General features: G+C 43.2%; 1 protein-coding gene across 1 annotated transcript; it reads left to right on the forward strand.

Annotated features, from left to right (window-relative positions):
* The first annotated feature begins 11,741 nt into the window (after positions 1-11,741).
* Positions 11,742-25,205, forward strand: DACT1 (dishevelled binding antagonist of beta catenin 1). Its single transcript, XM_032482117.1, is given in 5 exon segments — positions 11,742-12,451; positions 14,644-14,776; positions 15,511-15,666; positions 18,469-19,412; positions 19,414-25,205. Coding segments are annotated over 5 exon segments (2,412 nt in total). The 5' UTR covers positions 11,742-12,106; the 3' UTR covers positions 20,248-25,205.
* The last annotated feature ends 667 nt before the right edge of the window (positions 25,206-25,872 follow it).

Raw genomic sequence — 25,872 nt, forward strand, 5'->3', positions numbered from 1 at the left:
CTGAAGAGACTGAAGCTCAGAGAGATTAAGAAACTTGCCCAAGATCACAAAAGTAAAAAGTGTTAGAGCTGGGATTTGAACCCAGGAAGACTGACTCGACAGGCCACCATGCTATGCTGTTTCTCATTTTATGCATTAGGAAACTGTAGTTTATTGTCCTAATGCCCCAAATTTTGTTGTCAAGTTAGAATTCTATTCCAGCTTTCTGAGCTCCAAAACTCACTGTCTTTATATTCCTCTATGCTTCCTCTCCTCATTAAAACTGAACATTGATTTATAATATCTTAATATCTTAGAACAGAGGTCAGTGAATGAACTCTGGCCTGTGGGCCAAATCTGCCCACTATCTGCTTTTGTAAATAAAGTTTTATTGGAACACAGCCATGCTCACTTGTCCAGGTGTTGTTGTGGCTGCTTTTGTGTTGCAACTACAGAGTTGAGTCATTGTGACAGTCAGCATAAGGTCCACAGCCTAAAATATTTCCTATCTGGCTGTTTACCTGGAAAGCTTGTTGACTCATGACTTGCAGGAAACATTTCCTCTCTTTTTCCTAACTAGCCTGTGGCCCAAGTCGTCAGCAGCAGCAGCTTTGAGCACGAGTCAGTATAGATGCCCAGCTTGGCTAACTGTGCTGATTTTAAATCTGAGAGATTGCCTGGGGCCGGGAGAAGGGGCCAGGTGAGTGCAAGGACAGAGGCTGTGGGTGGCTTGTTACTGGCCTTTGGTGCTTTCTCCCTACCTGTCCCAGAATCCCAAGAAAAACTATTCCCTGTGGTATCCCTGGCACCTTGAACACTGCCAGAGATGTAGTAGATAATTGTTGAATTAACAGTCAGAAATATCTTGCCATTAGACCATGAATTCTGTCTCCAGTCAGTCTCCAGGATGGAGTTCAAGTTCCTTAGCCTGGCAGCTATGATCTCCCCTGCTCCTTTCCTCCCCCTAGACACCATAACTCATTTGCCTATGCAACACTTTCTAGTTTTTCAAGACTTCACTCCTGACCATTTGACTGCTCAGGAAGGTCAGGTTTGCTAGGTGGGTCGCATCACAGCTGGCTTTGAAAGAAGGCTCACGTGATCAAAACGACGCTTATGATGTGCAAAAGAATCTGTAGGGGGGCGAGACTAGAGGCTAAGGGATCAATTAGGAATCTATTTGAGGTGATAATTGTGTAGACAGGGGCAATGAGAATAGAGAGGAAGGGACAAATTGGAGAGAGATTTGAAAGGAATCATCTTCAGGTATTTGATGACTTTGGGATCTGAGGGATGATGAAGAGGTGAGAGTAACAGAATAAGAATTTTAATGATAGGGTTAGGAGATTGTGTTGTTACTGACAAAAATAGATACTCTGGGAAGAGACGCAGGGTAAAGGGGGTGAGACAGTGTATCTAGAATTAAGATTGGTATTACCTTTGTGATACCTTTGTGCCCTATATGGAATGGGACATGCGGTGGTAGTGTCACTTTCGAGGTGAGGCCTAGAGATGCTGATCTCATAAGAACTGACAAACTGATTGACAAGCTGACTCGTTAATTCATTCACTCAACAAATATTTATTTGAGTAGGCACAGTTCTAGGCCCTTGGGATGTATCAGTGAACAAAGCAAAGATCCCTACTTTTGTGGAGCATGCATTCTAGCAAGAGAGACAGGCAATAAATAGTGAACATAATAAAAAGTAAATTATATAGCGTTAAGCACTATGGAAAAAAGACAAGGTTAAGGTGGGGCAGGTGGCTGGAGGCAATGGGGGCAGGTGAGGGCCTTTGCAATTTTGAAGGTGTTCCCAGATGCCACCTAGAGTGTTTTTTGCTATGATCAGTGGTTTGTTATTCATCTGCTGACCAAAGTCACAGAAGAAAAAATTGAAGAGCATTGGCTACTGTGTGATATTTTAATAAAGATTCTTTGTATGCCACATCTGGAGGCAATTTACAAAAAGGGAAACTTCTCTGGGTTCCCATTTCCTGAATGAGCAGCACTGCGATGAAATTCAGATGAGTCGAGGCTGATAATTTTCAGCAATTTCAATGTCGTTGTCGCCTTTCCTAGAAAGAAGAGCTTTGTTTATAAACTGCTGGGTCAATAGGAAATGTAGTCTCATCATTCACATTCTTCCGATAGGCCCCAGTCAGGACGCAGAGGCAGGAGGGATATACAGAGACCTGAAACATAATCCCTTAGCTTTGGGGCTTTGTTCTTTGAGATGGCATGGGGGAAAGGTAAAGAGCTAATTTTGTTCCTTCTTGGAAGACAAATTGGATGGATGACAAACTTTTTGTTAAGACCGAGAATTTGAGCAATTACCTAGTGATGCATAGGAACACAGACCGTACGTATCTGCATTCTTCCCTTTCGGGATTATTAATGATCAAAGCCCCCACTTGGGTCACACGCTAAACAGCTCCCAGTTTACTGTGTTTCTTCAACAGAATATGACGTGCCAAAGATCCACTTTAATTTCCACTGCCTTCCATTGCCAAGATGTTTATTTAGAGTCCTCAGTGGAACCTACATATTTAAAAAGAAAGGAGGGAGAAAAAAGAGGGTGACACGGTTTGGACAGTGACAGAAGACAATTGGTACAGAGTGGTATGCATTGTAATTCTAAAATGGCCTCAGCTCTATTGAAAATAGAGGAACTCAATTCTTTGATGTGGAAATGAGCTAAAAGGGGGAAGGAAAGGTGTGCTTGTAAGCTCTGGGCTTTTTTTCCTATGTTGTTTCTTCTAAGCCAGTGAAATCCCCCAGGTGCAGGGTGCAGCGTGATGCATAAAGAGACACCCGTGGTGCAGCAGACCCAGGTTCAGTGCTGAAGCCGCTGCGGCCACAGCAGTTGGCAAAGTAAGATCCTGGCTTCTTGGAAAAGTCCTGGGAGGAGCCCAGCATCAGTCAGAGTCTATTTGGCCCTTCTAGTACAGGTTCAATAGGACAGAAGGGCTTGGGGTTGGAACAGTTTTTAATGTAGCCCTTGTTGTGCTCAGAGAAGTGGGTTCACAGGCATCCATCTCTGGAAAGGAACCATTTTCAGCTAGAAGAGCCCTTCCCAAGGTACATCTTCAGTGGAAATGGCATTTGTTTAATATTATGTTAGCGGTGTCTACCCCTTTCTCCCACCCAATTCAACAAACATTTCTTTATTAAGCTCCCAGTAGGTGCGTAGGGCTCTGTAAGGTGCTACAAACTATCATGAAGGAGAAAACTTGAATTAATGACAAAATAGAATGAAACAATTTTTAAAGAATCTTCACAGGAATTCCACTACTGGAAGCAATGAGAAAGCATGGACCCCAAATTAGTGATACCCCCTACCATTCCATATCCTTAAACTCTCACACACAAACACACAGATGTGCACAGGTAGAAAAGCCCTTTAGGTAAAAAATACCCAGGGCTTTTTGCACAGTGCCAGTTGGCCTGGCTGGGCTACCCCATGGTGTCCTCTCATTGATGAAATGCTGATTAAGCTGTTTTGTGCTCCGTAATGGACCAATGGGTCATTCTCTGTTTCTTGTCAACTTCAAACAGGCTGGGCAGTCTGAGTTTGTTTTAACTACTGACCCCCAAATGCCTTTTGTCTTTATCAGACTTTATTCTTATCTTTTCACAAATGGAGTGGTTTCTCTTTTCCCCAGTCCCTCATATTTTCCTAAAAGGCACAGACTTACAAAAAATGTTTCTGAAAGTGCAACAGACTGGAAAAGTATCCAATTTTGTTTCTAAATATCTATTTATAGAATTTTCCAAAGTCTGTCCATCACAGACAGGGGATTTCATCTCAATCTACCTTAAAAAGGCGATTGAATTAAACAAGCATTTGGTGAGTATCTGCTTTGCTTCTGGCTTTGTTCTGGGGGAGTCAGAGAGGAAGTAGGATTTGTCCCTGCCCTTGAGGAGTTTAAAATCAAATTGAATAAGAGGGAACACTAATTAAGCCAAGAATTTACTTCTGAGTTTTTGAATTCACATTCTTGGCTGCAGTGTTTCTATGTATAATGGCCAAAAGGGTCCATTAGCTTTAGTAGTAGATTTGGTTGTTCCTGAAAAAAGTCTCTCTAACCCAAATAAAGGGAACTCAGTCTAGACATTGGAGATGCTTGAACTAATTTTCAAGCTAATTTGGCTTACCTAGTACTTTTTCTCATTTCCAAACTGTATGACTTTGAACGTAAAGCACTCATCCAGTCGTGCCACTTTCCCTGGAGAGGTAAAGCTGCATCAGCACGAATCTAGCTCTCAAGGAGCTCACCGCCAAGCTCCGTAGGTGGGAAAGAACGTGAGGGAGAAAGTCACTGGTGCACAAGAACAATCAGAACCATGGGACCAGTAACTGGGGTCTTGTCCTGAGAGGCTGGGAGACTCACACCACTGCTTTTCCTGCAGGCTAATTTCATCTCCCCACATCATGATGTACTGTAAGGGTTGTGGGAAATGCTTTGTGCCATTTGGATGAAAGATATATCATATAAGGTCTTTTTAAAAAGGTTTTGGATAAGTTTAGGAAAAAATAATTGATAACGATGATAATACTATCTAGCATTTATTGAGTGCTTATTACATGCCTGCCATTAAACTAATGATGGGGATATATCTCTAACCTGTAATTCTTTTATATCTGTTGATCCCTAAATTATCAAAATATTAATTTCTAAATGGGGCCTGTTCATAATCTGTTTATAATTGTTTAACTTGGGTGATGGTTTCATGGGAATTCATTATAACCATTCTATTTTTGTGTTTTGAAATTTCCCATAATAATAGATCATGCAAAAAAAAAAAAGGAAGGGACTAAATAAACTCCATTAACCTAAATAATACCTCAGATAAAAGGCGAGGTGAAGAAAGAAGGAAGTCAACAGTTCTCCAGTATTTATTCAGTGCCCGATCATTCACATTCACTATCTGTGAATTAACTGGGATCCCATTTTACAAATAAGGCAACTAAGGCTCAGACAGTTAAAGGGTTTTTTTAAGGAACTGAACCCCTGGCCACAGCTTATGATCCTTCCGACATACCACATTGCTCTATTGGTCCATATGGTTTCTAAGGGCAGGACCCCTGTGTTTTATCTTAGCAGCCCTGAGTGCCAGTAGATGAAATCACAGTGCTACTCTTTGAAACTCTCAGACTTTCTTATAGTTTAAAATCAGATAAACTGTTGAGAAAAAAATATGACATGTATACTTGTGGAAAAATTTCAAAGCAATATATGAAAATTGGCCAAGCAATGGTTAATGATCATTTTTATCTGATAGGAATATCTTTAAATGTCCATTCTCTATGTGGGTGTGTGGGTGTTGGGACTTTGGGGTAACCAACATTCATTTCCAGACATTTCACAACCTCCCTATAAAGTTAGGTATAAGGCCCACTATACAGATGAGAAAAAAAGAGGCCAAGAGAAGTCAAAGTTGGCAACACCCGTCTATGGTGGGCGTTGGCAAGCCATGGGGTGTGGTGCAGCTGGAGTTCAAATCCAGGATGGCTTGACCTCAGTGTATATTCTCTCACCACAATAGCAGTGCCCTGTTCGAATCAGATTCTTTCTTCTGTGGAAAAAGCATCCAATAAAGACTAGAGAGAGTCAACTAGTTCCTCCGTGGGGCCTGCGGGGTTGGGGGTGGGGGCTGGACATGACAACATGGCAGCGTTTCGTTATCATTAGCCAAAACTCCCTCTACTCTGAATTCCGCCTGCGCGGACCAAACCGAACAGAAGTGAATTGTCCCATCTGTTGTCAAAACCATCCTCCCTGACTTCAAAGAAGCCTGGCCCCGGAGGAGGGACTCCCAGGGTGCAGAGGGAGATGGAAGAGGAGCCCCTAGGCCTCCTGTCAGCCCTTCAGCCTCTGGGGGCCGGAGCCACAGCCTGTCATCCCAGCTGACTTTCTCTTTGAATCTGAGGCTCTTCACAACCCCCAGCCTTCCCCTCAGCCCAAACATACCCAAGGCCCAGATTCTGTTTGAAGTGGATGTGCTACTGTTCACAGGGCGGGCGCGCTGGCGTTGGAGGTGCCAGGGGATTAGAGGCAGCGGCTCCCTGAGGGGCCGGGCCACCTAAGCCTCAGCCAGCAGCCAGCGCTTTCTGCCGCTCGCAGAGTGATAATGGCATTCTGGGCTTTTCCACAGGGGTCCCTAGGCCCCCAAGCGATCTTAATTAAAGTGGCTTTGTGGGTCTTGGAGGCAAATACCAGCCCAGAATTCAGGGTGGGAGCTTGTTTTGAGTTCTGGTTCCATCTCTCCCTGGCCTAAGAGAAGCTTAAGTTCAGAGGAGCGAAGGGAAAGGAAGAGCTGAACCAACTGTCTAAATCTTAAACCAGGGGGAGGGTATAGCTCAGTGATAAAGTACCTGCTTAGCATGCACAAGGTCCTGAGTTCAATCCTCAGTACCTCCATTAAAATAAATAAACAAATATATAAATAAATAAACTGAATTACCTACCCTCATTAGAAATTAAAAAAAGAAAATCCTAAAGCAGAAGTGTCTGTTTTCATCTTAATAACCTGGAGCTCTCCTGCAAAACATCACTCGGTCATTCCCCTTTGCTGGTGTAGAAATGAGCAGGAAACCACACTGGTAATTCCTCAAAGTACCATGGATTGGAGTGATGCTTTCTCTTTGTCCTTTCTGAAATTATTCTGATGAAAAGGTAATAAATAGATCTGTAAGGAAATTCATTATCTTAAAGTTTAATTACATATACTAGTTACCACCTTTCCATGAATAATATTTAGATGAAAATTCTGAATTACTCTGTGATAGAGCAAATATCTCTCTATAGACATTTCAAATGTAGCTCCAAGGAGAGTAAACTTTTTAAAGAGACAATAAAAAGTTAAATATAAGATCCCCTTCCCTGTAAAATACTTCCATTTTATAAAGGTCAGTAATATGTGTATGTGTGTAATTTCATATGAGTATTACTTTTTTGGATAGAATCGTAGAATATATCTGCTTTGGGAATATTATTTTGGAAAAAAAATAAAGTGGTGCTGCCATTTATAATCCAATATCAGTTATATTTGTTAAGATGACACACTTAGGTATGATTAAAAGAAGTCTTAGCTTCCAAGGATAATTTATATCTATGCCTTTCCCTCTGTTTTTAAAATAGGAAAATATTTACATATCCCCCTATATTATTTTACAAATTGTGGTAGTTGTTTTACAATTCGGAATATATATATATGTATATATGTGTGTGTGTATATATATGTATGTATATCACATAGATGTGTGTGTGTGGTTGTTCAATTAATGCCAGTTTACCTCCTAGACCCTGAGCTCCATGAAGGAAGGGACCATGACTGATTTGCTCACCACTGTATCCCTAGTGCCAGGCATGGATTAGGTACTCAAATATCTGTTGAATTCATGAATAATCAAAGACATGCAGTGTAATGGTGATGATATATATTTGTTTTGATCCTATAATAATGCCTGCTTTAATTTTTTTTCTCTTAATAATGAGACTCAGGTTATAAAGCTGGATTTTGTTAATTTAAGAGATTACTATAACACTTATCTACAAGGAAATATAACTGAACATGTTCAATGGATTTTCAACTCAGGTGTGCAATGCTTTGCCAGTTCATGAGGTTGAGAATTTCAAATAATTGGTGACTAGTCCTGAAAAGTCAGAGGAAGGGCAAAATCCACTGAATATGAGTGTTTAAAGAGGTCCCATGTCATTGAAACACTCTTAAATTTTGCCTGGGGATGAAGTAGTCTTATTTCATGGTGTTAGTACCAGAGCAAGTAATTCTAGGGTATTTGTACAACTGCCATGCTGTATCTTCCATCTGTAAAGATAACCAGCTGAAAGGGCAGGGCTAAGGGACTGAAGTCTGAGGTCTGTGGAGGCATCAGGGATTCCATCCGAGGGGAATGCCAGTCACTGCTAGACAGATGCGTGCTAGGAACTCACAGTGCTCTGTCCGACAAGCCTGCCCTTCCTGAAGAGCTCACCCCAAATTACATGGAATCACCTTGTGCTCCTTCAGCAGAAAGCTGCTGACAGGGAACTTCTTTAACAATGCTGAAAAAGACCTAAAAGATAACCTTTTCTTCCGGGTATAAGGATGCCTCTGGTTGTGCACGAGTCAGTAAGGGCAAAGAAGCTGTTTCACAGCCTTGCAGACAAGACCAGCATTGTCAAAAGTTTGCTGTTTCCGCTGCCATTCCCCGATTCCCCTCTGCCCTCAAAAGATTTTTAAAGTGATCAGGGCCATGATGTTGCCCAGTTTTGCTACCAGCTTTCTTTTCTCTTGATCTTTTGTTTCAATGTCTGCTTTCTTTCCCCTATGTGCTCACTGAAGCCTGATTGTGGGGTCAAGCTATAATTAGTTTATATATGAAGTTTAATTCACTGTGGCTCTTCTGGCATTAGACTCAAATGGGCTTTGATGTCTGGCTGGAGCTTTGATCCCAGACCCTCGAATGGTGGTCATCACCCCAACTCAAAGGATTGCCCTTTATTTTTTTCCCTCCTATTTGGAGACAGCTTTTCCCAATTACATCATTTGTGTTTGTTTGGCCATAAAAGCTGCAAGGCATCATTTTGTTGCTTTGCTCTATAGCAAAACGTGCAATTGATGCTCCTTACTTTGCTTGGCTGCAATAGAATGTTCACTGCTGGATAAGGCATTTGTACAATGATGCTCTGACTTTGTGGGGGTGTTGCTGGGAGTTGTTCTGCCCAAGGGCAAAGCATCAGACTGTGTGATCTGAGGGATCCTTCCTGGCTCTGCCCAGGAAATATCTTTAAGTGTAAGCTACACAACTGTGATACATTCAGTCAAGTCTCTTTTTCCATGCTGGCAAGTTTATCTTACTCCCCAGATCCTTGGGCAGCAAATCCACCCTGTCTTTAATGTCACACTTTCTGAGTGTCGATTAGCAGCTTTTCTGAGAAGACAGAGGCCTCCGGGGAAAGCAAAAGAACTAACGAGGGCTGAACAATACTAGAAAGGAGATAATGAAGTAGCATCAGTGGAGGAAGAAGCACCAGCACTTGCTTTAAAAAGAAAGGGAAAGAAAAATCAAAACAGTAGGGGGAAATGAGATCCTGTCCCTGACAGGAGGGAGCAGTGAACAGTGGGTGATTACCCTCCACTGCCTCCCAAATACCTGTGACCAAAACAAAGAATCAAAAAGAAAGCCAGAGGACTAGAGAGGAGAAAATTTGGCTGTTGGGTAAAGAGAATAGGAGCAACCCAAACAGGCACACTTAATCTGACAACATTGGGAGTTTTCCTGGAAAAACAATTACAGCATTGAGCCCCTACGCTTCTAACTCCACTTGACAGCCTCAGTTTGTTTTAATTGGCGTGTGAATGAACAGCATTATTTATTAATGTGTAATGGATACTTTGGAAGCCATAACCTTTTTTTCCTATTTGTGACCATTTTATTGGTGGAACCATTTGAATACATTAGTTTTAATATTTAAACTTGCTGGGAACACTTTTTCATAGAGATGTACAAGCTGTTATGGCAAATGGTTTGCTTTGGACTAATGAGCCAGCTCAAAGTGGCATTTGGTGGCGGGGTAGGGGTGGGGAGGAGGTGGGGAGGTTTGGAGACACAGCGACTTGTCTGTCTGCTTAAACAAGATTTATTAGTAGTGTGTAAAAACATGCTTCAGCTTTTTTCCCCCTCAACTATATATAGTTGTCGATGTGTGACATAACACAGGCCACAATAATAGACTCCACCCAGCCAGAAGGAATCTAATTCAGAACTAGAAAGCAAGACTCTTGTCTAGAAATGAATAGCATGAGACAATGCCAGAGGACGTGGGTGAGTGGCTCTTGGCAGACAGGATCAGTCCCTATACTTTAGTGCCTTACTAAAATTAGGGAGGAAATTTTAGTTCCTGTATTACCAAGTACAGTGCTTGGCACACAGTAGGCATAAGGCATAGGTCAGCTGAATAGCATTAATTTTGTATGCCAATGAGCACCAAAACATAATTCCATTTTTAGATCTACTACACAATCTGGTTAACTATGAATCATGGTTGTCCGTATAGTTCCATTTACGTCTGTGAGGGCCAGCAAGCCGGAGGTCGGTGGAGGGTGGCAAGAGAACACTTGTTATTGTTTTGTGCGGTTTTTTTTTTTTTTTTTTGGTAAATGTCAACTTGACTCTCTTTGTGGCCAAGATTAAAATGGGTACTATTAAGTTAGTTAGAAATTAGTTAATGAAAAAACAATTTACACCAACCTACAGTTTCTTGAATGCTTGCAAAGGCATTGTCCTGAGTACAGTAATCCTAAGACGATATGAAAACAATCCCTGCCTTCAGGGAACTTTTATAATGTAACTGGAGAGAAGAGAGACACATAAACACCCACCTACATAGATGTATGTGTACATACCCAAATAAATAACCATCCAAATAGCATTTGGTAAGAATCAAATATTCATGCAGTTAATTGAAGTTCAGAGAAAAGAAGTGAACTGATCTTGGAGGAAAGAAGAGTGTACTACACAGAGGTGAGAAATGGAGCATTCTTAGCAGGGGGAAACAGCTGGGCAAATGTGTAAGAGTCTTAAGTAATGATATAGGATGCACTCCTTCACACAACACTTTGCCTGAACTTCAGCAAATTTTGACTTGCTGGATTCAATTTCTGAGGCTCCTCGATGGACTGCTTTTTAAAATAGATATGGTACTTTTGCATAGACAAGCCAGCTAGTGGCATTTCCGGACCCCTACCCCACTGAGATTCACAGCGTCCCAAGCAGAGATGACCATACCACAAACATTACTGCAGAGGAAAAGTTTGTGAATCCCTCTGGAGGCCAAAAAAAAAAAAAAAAAAGTTGCAACTTACATAACCCTTACTATCTGTTTACCTGCCACATTGCAAACGCACCCTCCCATATGTATTATATACTGTGTATTACTGTAATTCTTACAACAGTCACGTTCTGTTAGTAGTTCCATTTTACTGTTGGGGAAACAGGCACAGAGAGGTGATGTTACTTGCCCACATAGCTAGTCTTCGCTGGAAAGAGGCTTCAAATTCAGGCAGTCTGGTTTCAGAGTCTGAGCTCTTAACGCTTGCAGACTAAATAACAACAATGAAAAACTCAAACAAAAACCATAGCGCGCGCGCGCGCACACACACACTAAACCCCGAGCTTGTAAAAGAATTGATGCAACCGCTTGCTATGCAGCGACATCCTCCTGCCTAATTTTAAGTGCCTTCCGTAAAAAAGATTAAAACAACAGCAGCAAAACTAAGAGTTGAACAGTTTTAGGACAACATTGCATTGTGCCTTGTAATGATTGTCTTTACAACGTGGAGTCAAAAAAAAAAAAAAAAAAGCCAAAGCCAAGAAATGGTCTTTGAATACACTCGCAGTACCTTGTTGGGTAAGGTGAAAGAAACCTCAATCAGTGCGAGTGGATACGAACAGTGGACGTGTGGGGAAAGGGTTAACACTGTGTGCTGCAACTCGGTCGAGTTTCAGAAAGTTCTCTGGGGAACCCAACTGCAGAATCCCTTCGTGGACCCTGCCTGCGAGACCGACTGTAACAAGATGCTGGGGCTCGAGGTGCTCGCCCCTTGCTTTGTGCGATGGAAAAGAACCAATAAGGAGCGAGGCAAAAACTGGGTGCCGTAAACCCGAAAAGGGGGCGAGCAGGCCCGCGGGAAGAGTGGGGGAGGAGAGAGGGAGGAGCGGGGAGGGCAGGGCGAGGAGGAGGCCGGCGCCGAGCGCGAGCGGCGCCCCTGACACAAGAGGGGGAAGCCGGGGGGAGCGGGCCTCGCAGCCGAGGGGCCGGCGCGGGGAGGCGGGCGCCGGGCGGGGGTTCGCCGGGCCGCCGCGCGTGACGTAGCGCCGGGCAGGGCGTTATCAGCTGCGGGGCCGCGACGGGGGACGCGCGGCGACAGCGGACGGCGCCGCCCGGGCCCGGACGGCTGTAGCCCGTGGCCGCGCGCGGGTCCCGAGCGCTCTCGGTCCCCGCCCCCGCCGTCGCGCCACGCCGCCGGGAGGCATGAGCCAGCCGCCACAGCCGTAGCGCCCGCTCCTCTGCCCGGGCGGCCCGGCAGCGGGGACGGGTGCGCGCTGGAGGGTTGGGGGCCATGAAGCCGAGTCCGGCCGGGACGGCCAGGGAGCTGGAGCCGCCGGCGCTGAGCCGGGGCGAGCAGCGCACGGCGGAACCCGAGGGGCGCTGGCGGGAGAAGGGCGAGGCGGACACGGAGCGGCAGCGCACTCGGGAGCGGCAGGAGGCCACGCTGGCCGGGCTGGCGGAGCTGGAGTACCTGCGCCAGCGCCAGGAGCTGCTGGTCCGGGGCGCCCTGCGCGGCGCAGGGGGCGCGGGGGCCGTTGCAGCCCGCGCCGGGGAGCTGCCGGGGGAGGCGGCGCAGCGCAGCCGCCTGGAGGAGAAGTTCTTGGAGGAGAACATCTTGCTGCTACGGAAGCAATTGGTAGGTCGTGCCCAGAGGTGGGGCACGGCTGTCCCTGCAGAGGAGCCAGGGGTCGGGCAGGTGGCCGTGAGGTGGGCGCCGGGGTGCCCTCCGGCTAGGGAATTACCCTGGCTTCCCGGGACCCCCGCCCGGTGCCTCTCTGACCCGGGTTCCTGCGGGTGCCCGCGGCGCGTGGACTGCTGACGCCCACGCGTTCCCGGCGTGTGCCCGCTTTGTGTCAGGTGAGGGGCTGGCGACCCCGCGCGGACGGCGGGGCGGGGGTGGCCGCTCTCACCTCCCGCTCTGCCTTCGGGATTCCTGGAGTCGCCAGGTTATAACCTTCAGTCTCTCTAGTTAGACGAATGCATGCCCTCTCCCCGCGGGTTTGCAAATCCTCATTTCAAACAGCACTTATTTGGAGGGCTTCTTGGCTTCATGTCCTCCCGCCGAGAGGGGACAAAAGCCGAGGAGGGGGCTTTGTGGCGTGGTTAACTGTCCAGTGCCGAATTTTACGGTTACACGGACGCGCCCGCAGGGAGCCCTGCCCCTCCCAGGGCTCTCCCCAGCCTGCCAGCTTTTGCCTGGGCTGCTGCTTAATTTCAGATAGAAGCCCTTTGTATAAGGCGGCTAAAACATGGAAATTTGGCTGGAGAAAGTGCCCGTTCCCCTCGTATTTTATATGTTCTGCTTGCTGTGACTTGAGGTGGAGGTGAGAGACGAGAAAACCTGCTCTCAGAGAACATTTATCTTACTGGATTGGTGTCAGTGTCTTAGACATTCTCTGCCGTCTTCATTAATAGGGAGGAAAAAGAACTTTGGCGTTTAATGTATTGAACAGCTTTTGACCCCGCCTCAGAGTAATGGCGGCAGCTTTGTTTCGGTGACCTCAAAAATGTAGTTTTGGAAACAGAAAAAAAAAAACACCTTATCTGACCATGTGATACTATCTGAAACTAGACACATGCCAGATAATGTCCCTCCTACAGTTACTAACAAAGTGATGCTATGTGGTTATTTGTCAAGTGTTTTCTTATATTATCTCTTTTCAGATAAGTTGTCTCTTTTTTTGAGCATCAATTTGATTTTACTTTTTGGTCTATTTTTCCTGAAGGAACTCATTGTAGCAAACAAGCATGTTATGTCTCCAAGCTTTTTAAGTCAAAGGACCGACAGGAGGAGTAGATATTCATATGCATCTATTTTGTAAGGGTGTATGTATGTGGTGGTTTGTGTAATACCTCTGTCTTGGCATTTTGCTATGTTTTTTGGTAGCAGACCAGAGTTGTATATAACACAGATTTGAGCCAATTCTTGCTGGCTATGTCCCATCATTGACATTGTGTGCATTGTCTTGTACAATGGCACCTTCTTGTCTTCGTGAATCTCATGATTGTGAGTGGCACATTCTTCTTGTCCCCTGGAGGGGTGCAAGGCAGCATGTCAGGAGAATTCCCGTCCAGTCCGTGTTTGTGGTACTATTTTCATTTGTCGACTTGGCATTTGTGATTTGAACCAGATGCCTCTTGAGTTCTTTTGCTTTTCCAGCAATAGAAAGCACTAGGTGGCGGTGTGAGTTAGCACTGCGGTCTGTCACCTTTGGAAACCCGAGTTGAGTTCAAATCTTGATGGACCTTCCCTGGAGAGTTTTAGATTCTGCCAGCTCACATTATACTTGGCACTGGCTATTAGTATTAGTTTCTCACTTTCAAAGGCCCTACGACTGATTAAGCCCCACAAAGCAACTAATAGAAAACAAAACTCCACAGGACATTTGGCCAGAAAATCTCACCTAAGTAAGATTATAGTGTATTGTAGGAAATCAGTTACAGTCTGACTTCAAATTAAAGAGTCTACTGTGAAGTACTGTTTTGTAAAAAACAAAAAATTGGCTGTATACAGAGGATTTAAAAAATCTCAGTGGCTTTTTCTTATCCCTACCTGTAAAAAATAAGTTTGTATGTATATTAGTTGAACCTAAAAGCAAGTCTTGTTTTTTATGAAGGGACTTTGATCACCACAAAATGTGAGAAAGTGGAATTCAATAGAGGACATAGTCTTGACGTTTTTCTTTATTTCAGGTCATCTGGTAAAATCTTGGTTTTGGAAGATTTAGTGAACTCTTCAGGTGGTAGTTTGAAAACTTAGAGTGGACTTTCTGATTCTTTGTCACCAAAATGTGTTTGTTTTTCCTTTCTCCTTTTCTTCCTAATCAGAATTGTTTGAGGAGAAGAGATGCTGGTTTATTGAACCAGTTGCAAGAACTCGACAAGCAGATCAGTGACCTGAGACTGGATGTAGAGAAGACATCTGAGGAGCACCTGGAGACAGACAGCCGACCTAGCTCAGGTGCGTCAGAGCACAGGGAAGCGTCCTGCATTCATGAGTTCTACCTTGGCCCCCCCAACCCCCGCCCCCCGGGCTAAACCTTATGAGACCTGCAAATGGCAAGCGAGTTTGTTTCCAGTGCAGAGAGGATTTAGAAAACAGTCTGCCATTCTGTGCAAGAGAGGCAAACAAAACCAGATAGCAGCATTTTTAATAATGAGATTGATCTGACTGGAGTCCCCCGAGTTTACAAATAAAAGCTTCTATTCAGATTTCTGGAAGAGTGAGTGGTCCTCCTTTGAAACTTGAGAAAGTCAGAACTGGGCTAGAAAATTAGTCACACTTCAACTTCCTGAGGCCACTTCAAAAGTTTTTTTTTTCTTTTAAACCATTTGGCTCCTTACAAAGATTTGTTTTTCTCTTCAAATTATTCTTTCTGAAACATTCATTAAAAAGTGGAAGCTTTGACAGATCCAAGTCTCTTTCCTTGTACATCTTTTAAGGTGGGGTCAAGGAGGAAAGTCAATTTGACAATGAGAATAATTTTGAAATGTACCCCTAGTTATGGGCTTTTGCCTTTTTCTAAGGATTGCTGGAAACAAAAATCATAAAATCAGGACACGAAATCTGGTGAACCAACATTGGCCCCTCTCCCTTTCCTGCCTTCCCTACATGATTACGCCTTTTCCTTTTAAGCATGAATGCGTATTGCTGCTTGACATGATTTTAATCCCAAACGGTGTTTTTATTTGCAGGGTTTTATGAACTGAGTGATGGGGCTTCGGGATCCCTTTCCAATTCCTCTAATTCGGTCTTCAGTGAGTGTTTATCCAGTTGTCATTCCAGCACCTGCTTTTGCAGCCCCTTGGAGGCAACCTTGACTATCTCAGATGGTTGCCCCAAATCTGCAGGTAAGACTTTTCTAGAATTGATAGACATTTTTAATTGGAAAGGGTCAAAGATCCTTAAAGGCTATCTAGCTTCAACCCCTTCTACTGATGAAAAACAAAGGCTCAGAGAATTTCATGAGCTTCTTGCATTTAGTGCCATAGTTCCATTTAGAATCAATATCACCACAATTTCTGTCCTCTTTGGGTGTCACCTAGCTTTATATTCTGATGGTAGAAACAGCTTATCTTTAGAAATCCTGTCTCAATATTATGGGTCTTGAGCTCTGTTTCTGAGCCTTTGCTGTTAACTTGTTTGCATTTTCTTTTGAAAATCAGTTTGGATCTCTTTCTCCTTTCTTTAATCGTTTAAAGCCAAAGTTTACATTAAGTTCAGTATATCTGTCAGCCTGGCCAAGAGCTGCTTGGCACTTCTAGGAGCAGTGGTCCCTTGGTGTTCTCCAGAGTGCCTTCCTCTCTCTTCTTTTAGCAAGTGGATGGGGTGAGATCCCCTAGGCCGTGTTCCCCATTTGAGGCTACTTGTGCAGTGACCTCTAGAGAGAATCATGTTTTTGGTCCTGAAAGAGTTTCTGCGTACATTTACTGTGCTGTGAATTTTCCGAACAGTTCTGCAGGGTGTAAGTGTTGGTATCTCCATTTCATGTACCAGAAGAATTAGGCCTAGTAAGGTTAGGTTAGGCAAGTTGTTTAAAGCTATATAGCGAATGAGTGGCAGAGGCACAATTCAAGCTCCAGACTGTCAGGTCTGTGTTTTTTTCCACCACACCAAGGGAACTCAGAAATTGCTGTGTCCAACCTTCTCGTCGAACAGAGAAGGAATTTGGTTTTATACGCCCTCTGTCAGAGGCTCCTCATTTGCTGAATGGCAGAGTTGTTGCCAAAATTTGGGACACCTTCCTGAGTCCTGCTTTAGAGTGATTCCTCAGAAGAGCAGAGAAAATTCAGGGATGAGAGGAACTGTAGGCTCTGGTGCCAGTCACTGCACCTTGGTCTGTGTGTGTTTTCCTCTTGGGTATCAGGCTGAATTTCTGAGGTCCGGGAAGTGCAAACGTAACACCAAACCACTGAGGTTGCTAATTGGCTGGTGTCTTTGTATTTGTACAGTGTGTGTTGTTAGCAGCGATCATTCGGGGAAGCTCAAATTTGTGTTATCTAGAGTGTATGGGCTTCAAGTTCATTGGTAATTGCTCCCTTTCAGTCTGCAGATCTGGTTTCAGAGGGAAATTTTATAAACCCATTAAAGGTACTTTAATACTTAATACTTAAGGTATAGGTTTTCCTTAAAGGCAGACCCCTGCTATCCCAAAGGCCACATCTTCACATAAATGAGACAGTTGTGCTGGCCCTCGGGGTCTGGGATGTCTGTCTTGTTCCTTAATTCTTAGGAGGGAAAAAAGGGATGAAAGGTGATGGATAGGCAAATGTGGCTTTAAGTAAGGCAAGGATAGGCCTTGGGATAATAAAGTAGGGATGGGCAAAGATATTAGAGAGGTTTTCCCTTCTTAAAACAAACCATTTATTGGGAGTGGAGGTGGATTTGGGGACATGGCACTTTTATTTTATAGTAGTCTTTTGTTTATAAATGAATCATATCATTTCTGAGTCTAGACTATTCCCTGCCCCCTCCTTCCCCCCCAGCAGCTAATTATCATTGAAATTCATGGAGCTTTCCCTTGAACAATTAACATAGAATCTAGCACATAGTGGGTTTTCGATATTTGAGTGAATAAATATAATTATAATGGAAAACAAATTAGCAATTAAAAACTTTGATTTTTCTCTAATTAAAAGTCATTACCAGGACTTGATATTTATAATAATCACCAAGAGAAGAGATCAAAATCATTTAATTAAGCAAGAAAGGTTGATTCATTGTATTTTGGCATGTACATTTTTGAGATGTGGGAAATTTATTCATTAATCCTACTGCTCAATCTTTTAAAAACCTCATCAAGAATTCCTTCCTAAAATACTGTGCTTTATTTTGTAGCACCACCCTTGAAAGTATAAGGTGCTTATTATTTCAATTTGATTAGTCTGTATTGAAATTTGATGAGTTTCCCTGACCTTTCAATTGACAGGTCAAACACATGTCATTAAGAATTAGGTCTGGAAAAGATATAAATCAGGAGAAAGGCCATAGATAGTTCATCTGAAGTATTTTAAAGAGAAACCAGGAATAGAACACAGAAGAGAGAGTGGCCTAGAGAAAGAATGACTCAAAAATCATTTATTTTTCTAGTTATAAATGCAGTACATATTTATTAAAAATTTAGAAAATAGAAAATAAACATCATTTGCTTTCCAACCACACAGAGAAGCTACTATTAGCATCTTGATATGCTTAATTTTAGACTTTTTTCTTTGAATATACCCAGTCTTAATAAAATGATAATCAGTAGTCTGGTACGGCATTATGGTTTTTCACTCAACTTAAAGTGTTTTCCCCATATTATCCAATAGTTTGAAAGTGTTTTTAATGGCTGAATATTGTTCCTTTAGCATTGTCATATCTTGTTAAAAATTCTTTGCTAATTATTTTTTCCCCTCATCCAGTAGTAAGAAGTGTATGTGAAATAGCAGAGTAACTTGTGGAGTATTTGTTGATTCTTTAGCATTCTCTCTCTACCCATGAATTTGTCTTCATAGAAATTGGCCAGAGTCAGGCTGGTGTTGGCCAGTTCATTTCTTCAGATCTCATAGGATGGTTGGAATATAAAGAAGGCCACTGTGAAGACCTGGCCTCAGGGGCAGTTTGCCTTCCCCCATCCACATCACAATCTAATTCCCTTGGTGTCATTGCAGATGTGAATCCCAAGTACCAGTGTGATCTGGTGTCTAAAAACGGGAATGATGTGTATCGCTACCCCAGTCCACTTCATGCTGTGGCCGTACAGAGCCCAATGTTTCTCCTTTGCTTGACTGGCAACCCCCTGAGGGAAGAGGAGAGGCTGGATAACCATGCCAATGACATTGGCGTCGGATCCGAGCTGGATGCCGTCAAGACAGACACTTCCTTACCATCTCCAAGCAGTATGTGGGCTGCTCCTCCTCCTTCATCCAGTAAGAAAATGGATGGTTACATTCTGAGCCTGGTCCAGAAAAAAACACACCCCGTAAGGACCAACAAACCAAGAACCAGTGTGAACGCTGACCCGACAAAGGGCCTTCTGAGGAATGGGAGCATTTGCATCAGAGTGACTGGGGGTGTCTCACAGGGCAACAGTGGGAACCTTAAGAATTCTAAACAGGTGTCTTTGCCCTCCGGCGGGATCCCCCCTTTTGACAGTGGGACATTCTCCCCGCTGAAACAGTGGTCAAAAGAATCAAAGCCAGAACCACTGGAAAGCAAGAGGTTGACCCCGCCCGAGGGCTGCTCCCCGGGCACTGCCACTGAACTTCAAGGAAAGCATCTGCTCAAAAATGCCAAGCCAGCCGCCCAGGACCATGCGAGGTGTCCCCCCGCTGGGACAGGGGAGCCCTCTAAGGAAAGCGGTCACATCCCAGCTGCCTCTCCGAAAGAGAGCCCTGGGAGAGGCCCCGCGCCGCTGCAGGAGAACAAAGTGGTCCAGCCACTGAAAAAGGCGTCCCAGAAAAACAGCCCGCAGGCTGCCGCTCCGGGGGCGCCCCCTCCCGCCGCTCAGGCCCTGCTGTCTCCCGCTTTCCCGGTGGATGAGCGGCCTGCCCTGGATTTCAGAAGCGAGGGCTCGTCTTCTCAGAGCCTGGAGGAAGGGCCCGTGGGGAAGGCCCCGCCAGGCCCCGGGGCAGCCGCCTGGCGTCAGGCTGGCCCGGGGGGCCAGGCCCGCGGCCGCCCCCAGGGGCTCCGCCCTGAAGCACCGGGCCGCGGCCGTCCATGGGCCGGAGGGCGCGCTGCCCGCCGTGAGAGAGAAAGCCCGGGCGGCTGGCAAGAAGTGTCGGTTCCCCGACGACACGGATACAAATAAGAAACTCAGGAGAGCCCCGGCCAAGGGGCGGCGGGGCGGGGGCGGCCAGCCCGACGCGGGGCTCCACGGCCGGCCGCTGGGCGCGGGCCGCCGGGGCCATGGCCACGGCCACGGCCGGGAGGCGGTGGTGGCCAAGCCCAGGCACAAGCGAACCGACTCGCGGCGGTGGCGGTCGGCCGCCGAGGTGTCGTACGAGGAGGCGCTGCGGCGGGCGCGGCGGGGCCGCCGGGAGCCCGCGGGGTTGTTCGCCGCGGGGCCGCTGCCCTACGCCAGCCCCTACGCCTACGTGGCCAGCGACTCGGAGTACTCGGCCGAGTGCGAGTCCCTGTTCCACTCCACCGTGCTGGACACCAGCGAGGACGAGCGCAGCAACTACACCACCAACTGCTTCGGCGACAGCGAGTCCAGCGTGAGCGAGGGCGACTTTGTGGGCGACAGCACCAGCACCAGCGACTCCGAGGAGAGCGGCGGCTTGATTTGGTCCCAGTTTGTCCAGACTCTCCCCCTGCAGCCCGTGCCAGCCCCGGACCTGCGCAACAACCCCACAAAAACCTTCGTCAAAATCAAGGCTTCACATAACCTCAAGAAAAAAATCCTCCGCTTTCGGTCTGGCTCTTTGAAACTGATGACAACCGTTTGAAGAGCATTCTTGGTTGTGGAAAGTGGGGTCCCAGCCCTCCTAGTTCCCGAAGAAAAGGTGACGTCTTAGTTTTTTCGTGTAATAATTTCATGGAATGCTTTCCTTTGTTAAGATAAAACCGAGGTAAATTATGTCTCATCGTCGTGTATGGAGACTAGTGCCTTTAATGGAAGGTAAAGAATGTTTTGCTGGTTAGAAGTGAATATTGAGTTTCTAATGGTGGTGAATAGTGAGTGAATTTTGTGGTATCAGATGATTTTTATTTGAAATTTTCTGAGCATTTGTGAAGGCACAGGTTTTGATGTTCAAGTGTTAATGGGTTGAGACCTTTTGCTCTGAAGGTCAGGTGGATGGAATTTTAGGACATACATTTGCTTCTTTGGTTCTTTAGGGCAGTGTCTCCAGGAGGTTTTTTCCTGTTGGGGGTATCGCATACAATTGTGTGAAGTAGGTACAAGGGGCAGTCGTAGTTTTCTGTATTTTTTTACATACAGTACATTCAATTTTCTTCTCAGAATTGTTTGGTTTACTGGACTCAGAACTTGAAGACCAGACCCTAAATCCAGAGAGGTGACCTGGATGGGTAGGCTAGTAATAAACCTTAAAAGGATTCACTAAAACCTTTGCCACACTTGGTGCCTAGGCCCTGGTTACAGTAACCCCTTCTAGGGCCGTTTACCCAACATTGATGCCTTTCTCCTCCTCCCTAATTTGCAGCAGATCCAACCATTCTTCCCTTGGAGACTTGCCTTTGAGATAACATTTTGGTCATTGCGTATAGAGAAATTCACTCCTAATGAAATGACCCTTAGGTGTGACTCCAAACTCAGAATTGCTCACTGAGCACCGTACCACCTAAGCATTAGCCCAAACACAATAGTGCAATCCAGTCCAGCTTGGACCACTGACCCTGTCTGGTGGTCCTTTTTTAAAATAATTGTTTTTGGTAAACAGTATTGTGTAAAATTGCTTTTTTTATACCAATATCTGCATGTTTTGTGCATGAGTAGTATTTGTTTTGATATTCCTATTGATGTTAAATGACTGTATGATATAAACAGTATGTGTTTTTATATATCTTTGTGTAAATTTAATATAACACATTATATGCTGTAATAAACGATTTGTTTTACTGCTGTTAAGTTTGTTATTTGGGTATAAAACCAGATGTTTACACCTATAAATCTTGCACTGATTATTGTGGGATTTATATTAGGCCTATTCTAGCATTAGAATATCATTTGCAATAATTTAGGCAGATTTTAGGAGTGTTTGAATGGATGGTGAGTAAGCAAATGAGGAAAAGCAAGCCAGTTAGAATAGTTAAGGTGCTTCTTTACAATTTAAGGTAAATTTGATTGATATCTTCTTAGGAAATTATTTCTGAGAAGACTTCCCCCCACCTCCCCCAGCTTCTAAGTATAAAAAATTTTCAACATGGAAAAGTTGAAAGGATAGTACAATAAACTCCTACATAGCTACAGACCACCTAGGTTCAACAATTGTTGATGTTTTGCCATGCTTGCTTTAACTCTCTTCATTTATATATTAAACAATTGCTGGTTTTGTAGGTCAAGGACAGATTTTGGCAATCCTCCCTCTCCCCACCACATTATTTTAAAGTAAAATAATTATTTTACTACTGCATTATTTTAAAGTAAATTTCAGGCATCATGAGATTGCATCTTTAAAAACTTGGGCATGTATTTCCTAAGAACAAGGAGATTCTTTCTTCCATAGCATCACAACACCATGATCACACCTAAGGAAAATTGACAATAATTCTTAATATCATCAAATATTTAATCTCTATTCAAGTTTTCCAATTTGTTTCAAGAATTTTTTAATAACAATTTCCCCATTCCTCCCCAACCAGGATTCAATCAGTGTTACACATTGCTTTTGGTTATAGATCCCTAGTCTTTTAAGTCTAGAATAGCTTCTCCACATATATATTTTTAAAATGACATTGGGTTTTTAAAGTCAGCACAGTTGCCTTATAGAAGGGCCGACGCTCTGGATTTGGTTGTTTATGTTGTCTTCTAACATCTAGTTCCTCTATTTCCTGTGAACTGTGAAGGCCTGATTGGATTTGGGTTAAACATTCTTGGCAAGAAGAATTTCACCAGTGATCTTGTGTAGTTTTAGTGCTTCACAATAAGAAACATAGTATCAGTTTGCCCTACTGTTACTGAATTTGAGAGTGATCCTTTGGTCAAGTCAGTGAGCAGAGTTTTATCCACTAGAAAGGTTTCTTTTTTTCCTCTTTGCAAATGTTTAGTATTTGTGGGTGATTCTTTGGTACTGTCTAGATATCCTATTCTTCATAACTTTCCACTTAATAACTTCTGTTTCTTTGCCTGAATCAGTTATTGCCTTGGGGATGCAAAATGGTGGTTTTCTAAATATCTTTCTTTCTACTTTTAAAAACTGACATGCTACCAAAAAGAGCTTTCCTTATTTTTTCCCTTTCTCTTTGTTTTAAAATATTATGATGGACTTAAGGATTTTTATTCTTTTGGTACTTTATAATCACTTACGGTTATTGTTCTTTTTGATGCTCAGCATGTCCCAAATTTGGCCAGTAGGAAGGTAAATTTTTTTAAAAGCAGACTGTAGAATAGGCTCAGTCTCATAATTCATTTTTTATTATGAAATATACTCAATTAAAATGATTTTTTGGATGGTAAATTTCAGTGCAACAAAAATCCCTTAAGTATTCGTTTTTTGATTCTGTCTTGGAAATGATTTCTTTTCCTGTAATTTATAAACCTCTTATCTTTAAGAAGGCCTTTAACTTTGGAACAGCATGGCTTATAAAGATAAGACTTTTTTTTCCCAACAAGACATCCTTTTTTCAGCAAGACATCTTTCTAGCAAGATATCCCTCTAGCAAGATATCCCAGACAATTCTTCAAGATGTTGTAGAGATGCTCATCTTTTAGTATTCACATGTTTTTATATGCAACCAGTCATTCTTCTTTGACTAGAATTTCTCTGGTTACCTGATTAAATCTAAGCCAAGCACAAACAAGGGGATGATCTCACCATCTTTTCTAGTCCTGTGATCCAATCTCTTTGGGGGCAAGTTGTAGAGTTTATTGTGTAAGGCAACTGTGACCTGCAGTTCTTGAATTGTGTCCAAATCGTTCTCAATAAGCATTGTGCTCAGAAGGGGATGCTTTCTGAAAACCAGCTTCTGAGTAATTACATTGTAGGTGATGGAACGCCAAAGGAAGAGAAGCGTGAAAAACAGGATTTTCAAAGAACCTTGGGCTTGTCCTCCTCTGTTGCTTGACTTCCCTGTAGCTAGCAGTAGTACTGCACTTGGAAAACTGGGTTTTGTCCAACATTTTCAATGACAAAATATCTGCTATTGTTGTTTCAAACAAAAGAGCTCTTTAAAATATTTTCCTTCATTTAAACAAATCACAAATGCTCATTGTCAGACAATAAAAAATATCAGATCTGTACACAGGTGTTTACACTCTTCTCTTTTAATCCTGCTCAAATCCTACTCTTTGGTAGCATTGGTGTATGTATTTCCATACTCTGTTATATGCATAAATAGATAACCTTTATATTTTTTCTTCAAAACCAAGTCTCAGTCTATATGTCTCATTCCGTATCTGGCTTCCTTCATTTTGTGAATATAATTTTCAGTGCTTTTTAATGGGATTCCAAGTATTTCTCACTGAGGAAAAAGGCACCAGATGTTATGGGCTACTTGTTTGCTCTGCTTAGAATAATTCTAATATTTAGCAACAGAAGTGTTATCTGAGTGCTATACATTTGTACATATTTGCTTTCCTAGTTTTCTCATGCATTTTGTTATTTTGTACTGTGAGGTCACTTCAGTGGAGTATTATTGGGGGAATCCTGTGAGACTTGATTAAGAATTTTGCCATACTGAGGAACTTTGTATTTTTTTCTGCCAGGTACCTCAGGGACATTTCCAGGCTGGACCACTTCTAAGTTCATTTCTCTACTTTGGGGTTATCTGACTACAGAGGTAGTATAAATTCAAATCCCAGGCCCCCATGAGGGTAGACTGTGCTTACATGTTCTCAGAGGAGACCTTTCCCAAGGCAGACGAGCTGTTTATTTTCATCCTGGGCCAGGAAGTGGATTTTTTTTTTTTTTCCTGGACCAACCTTTCAGTGCTGGTAGGAATATGGGGAAGTCTCAGTTCCACATCCAAACTCTGTGAAAGCTACATCCCTGTCCCTGAGTGCCTTGCTTAAGGGACCAGAAACTTCTCCCTCTGCTCTCCAAAGGCAGACCAAAATTGAGTGCCATTTTTTAGTCCATAAATGCTTGTGAGGATGTTTGGTAATAGTTTGTCCATCATTTCTAAGTGTTTTACAGTGAGACGAGTAGGTTACCTGTTCCATTGAAGGGCTAGAAACAGAAACCATAGGCTATATGTTGCCTTTGCCGATACATTAGATTCTCCCTTCCCTGTCTTATTTTTGGTACAATATTATTGAGGTACAACTAAAGTAGGATAAAATGCACGTACGTGAACTCTACAGTTTGATCAGTTTTGACACACTTACATACCCACATAATCACCCGTAATCAATACAGCAAACATTTCCATCATTCTCAAAAGTTTCCTTGGTATCTTTGTACTCCATCTCTCCCTCCACCCCTGTCCCCAGACAACCACTGCTCTGATTTCTGTCACTATAAATTACTTTGTATATTCTAGAATTCTGTATAAATGGAATTAAACAGCGTGTACTCTTTTTTTGCCTGAATTTTTCATTCCACATAATGATTTTCAGATTTGTCCATGTTGCTTCATGGCTCAATAGTTCATTCCTTTTTATTGCTGAGTTGTATTCTTCTGTATAGATATATAACGATTTGTTTATCCCATTTACTTGTTGATGGACATTTGGGTTCTTTCCAGTTTGGGGCTAATTACAATAAAACCATGAAGAACTTTCATACACAGGTCTTTGTGTGAACAGATGTCTTTGTTTCCCTTGGGTAAATATTCAGGAGTGGAATGCATTTGTCTTATGGTAGATGTATGTTTAACTGTTTTAGAAATTGCAAAAATATATTCCAAATGGGTTGGACTATTTTACATTCCTACAAGTAACATGGGAGTTTCAGTTGTTCTATATCCTCACTATCATTTGGCATGATCAGTCTTTTTAGTTTTAGCCAATTTAATGGTGTGTAATTGTATCTCATTGTGGTTTTAATTTGAATGTCTTCTGATGACTAATGATGTTGAACATCTTTTCATGTGTTTATTGGCCATCTATTTTCTTTGGTGAAGTATCTGTTCACATAGGAGTTTTATTTAAAGAATTAGGTTGTTGAGCTTCTTACTATTGAGTTGTAAGAGTTTTTTGAAAAATTTTTAATTTCATGAAAAAGTTTTCTGACATATATTGTGAATATTTTCTTCTTGTTTGTGGCTTGCCTTTTCGTTTTCTTAGTGGTGCCTTATGAAGAACTAATGTTTTTAATTTTGATCGAGTTGTTTTCTCTTTTTCCTTTATGGCTCATGATTTTTGGTATCCCATAGAAGAAACTGTTGCCTAAAGCAAGGTTACAAAGATTTTCCCCTATGTTTTATTCTAGAAGTATCATAGTTTAGGTTTA

This window comes from Camelus ferus, chromosome 6, assembly GCF_009834535.1.
Source record: "Camelus ferus isolate YT-003-E chromosome 6, BCGSAC_Cfer_1.0, whole genome shotgun sequence".
Lineage (NCBI taxonomy): Eukaryota > Metazoa > Chordata > Mammalia > Artiodactyla > Camelidae > Camelus > Camelus ferus.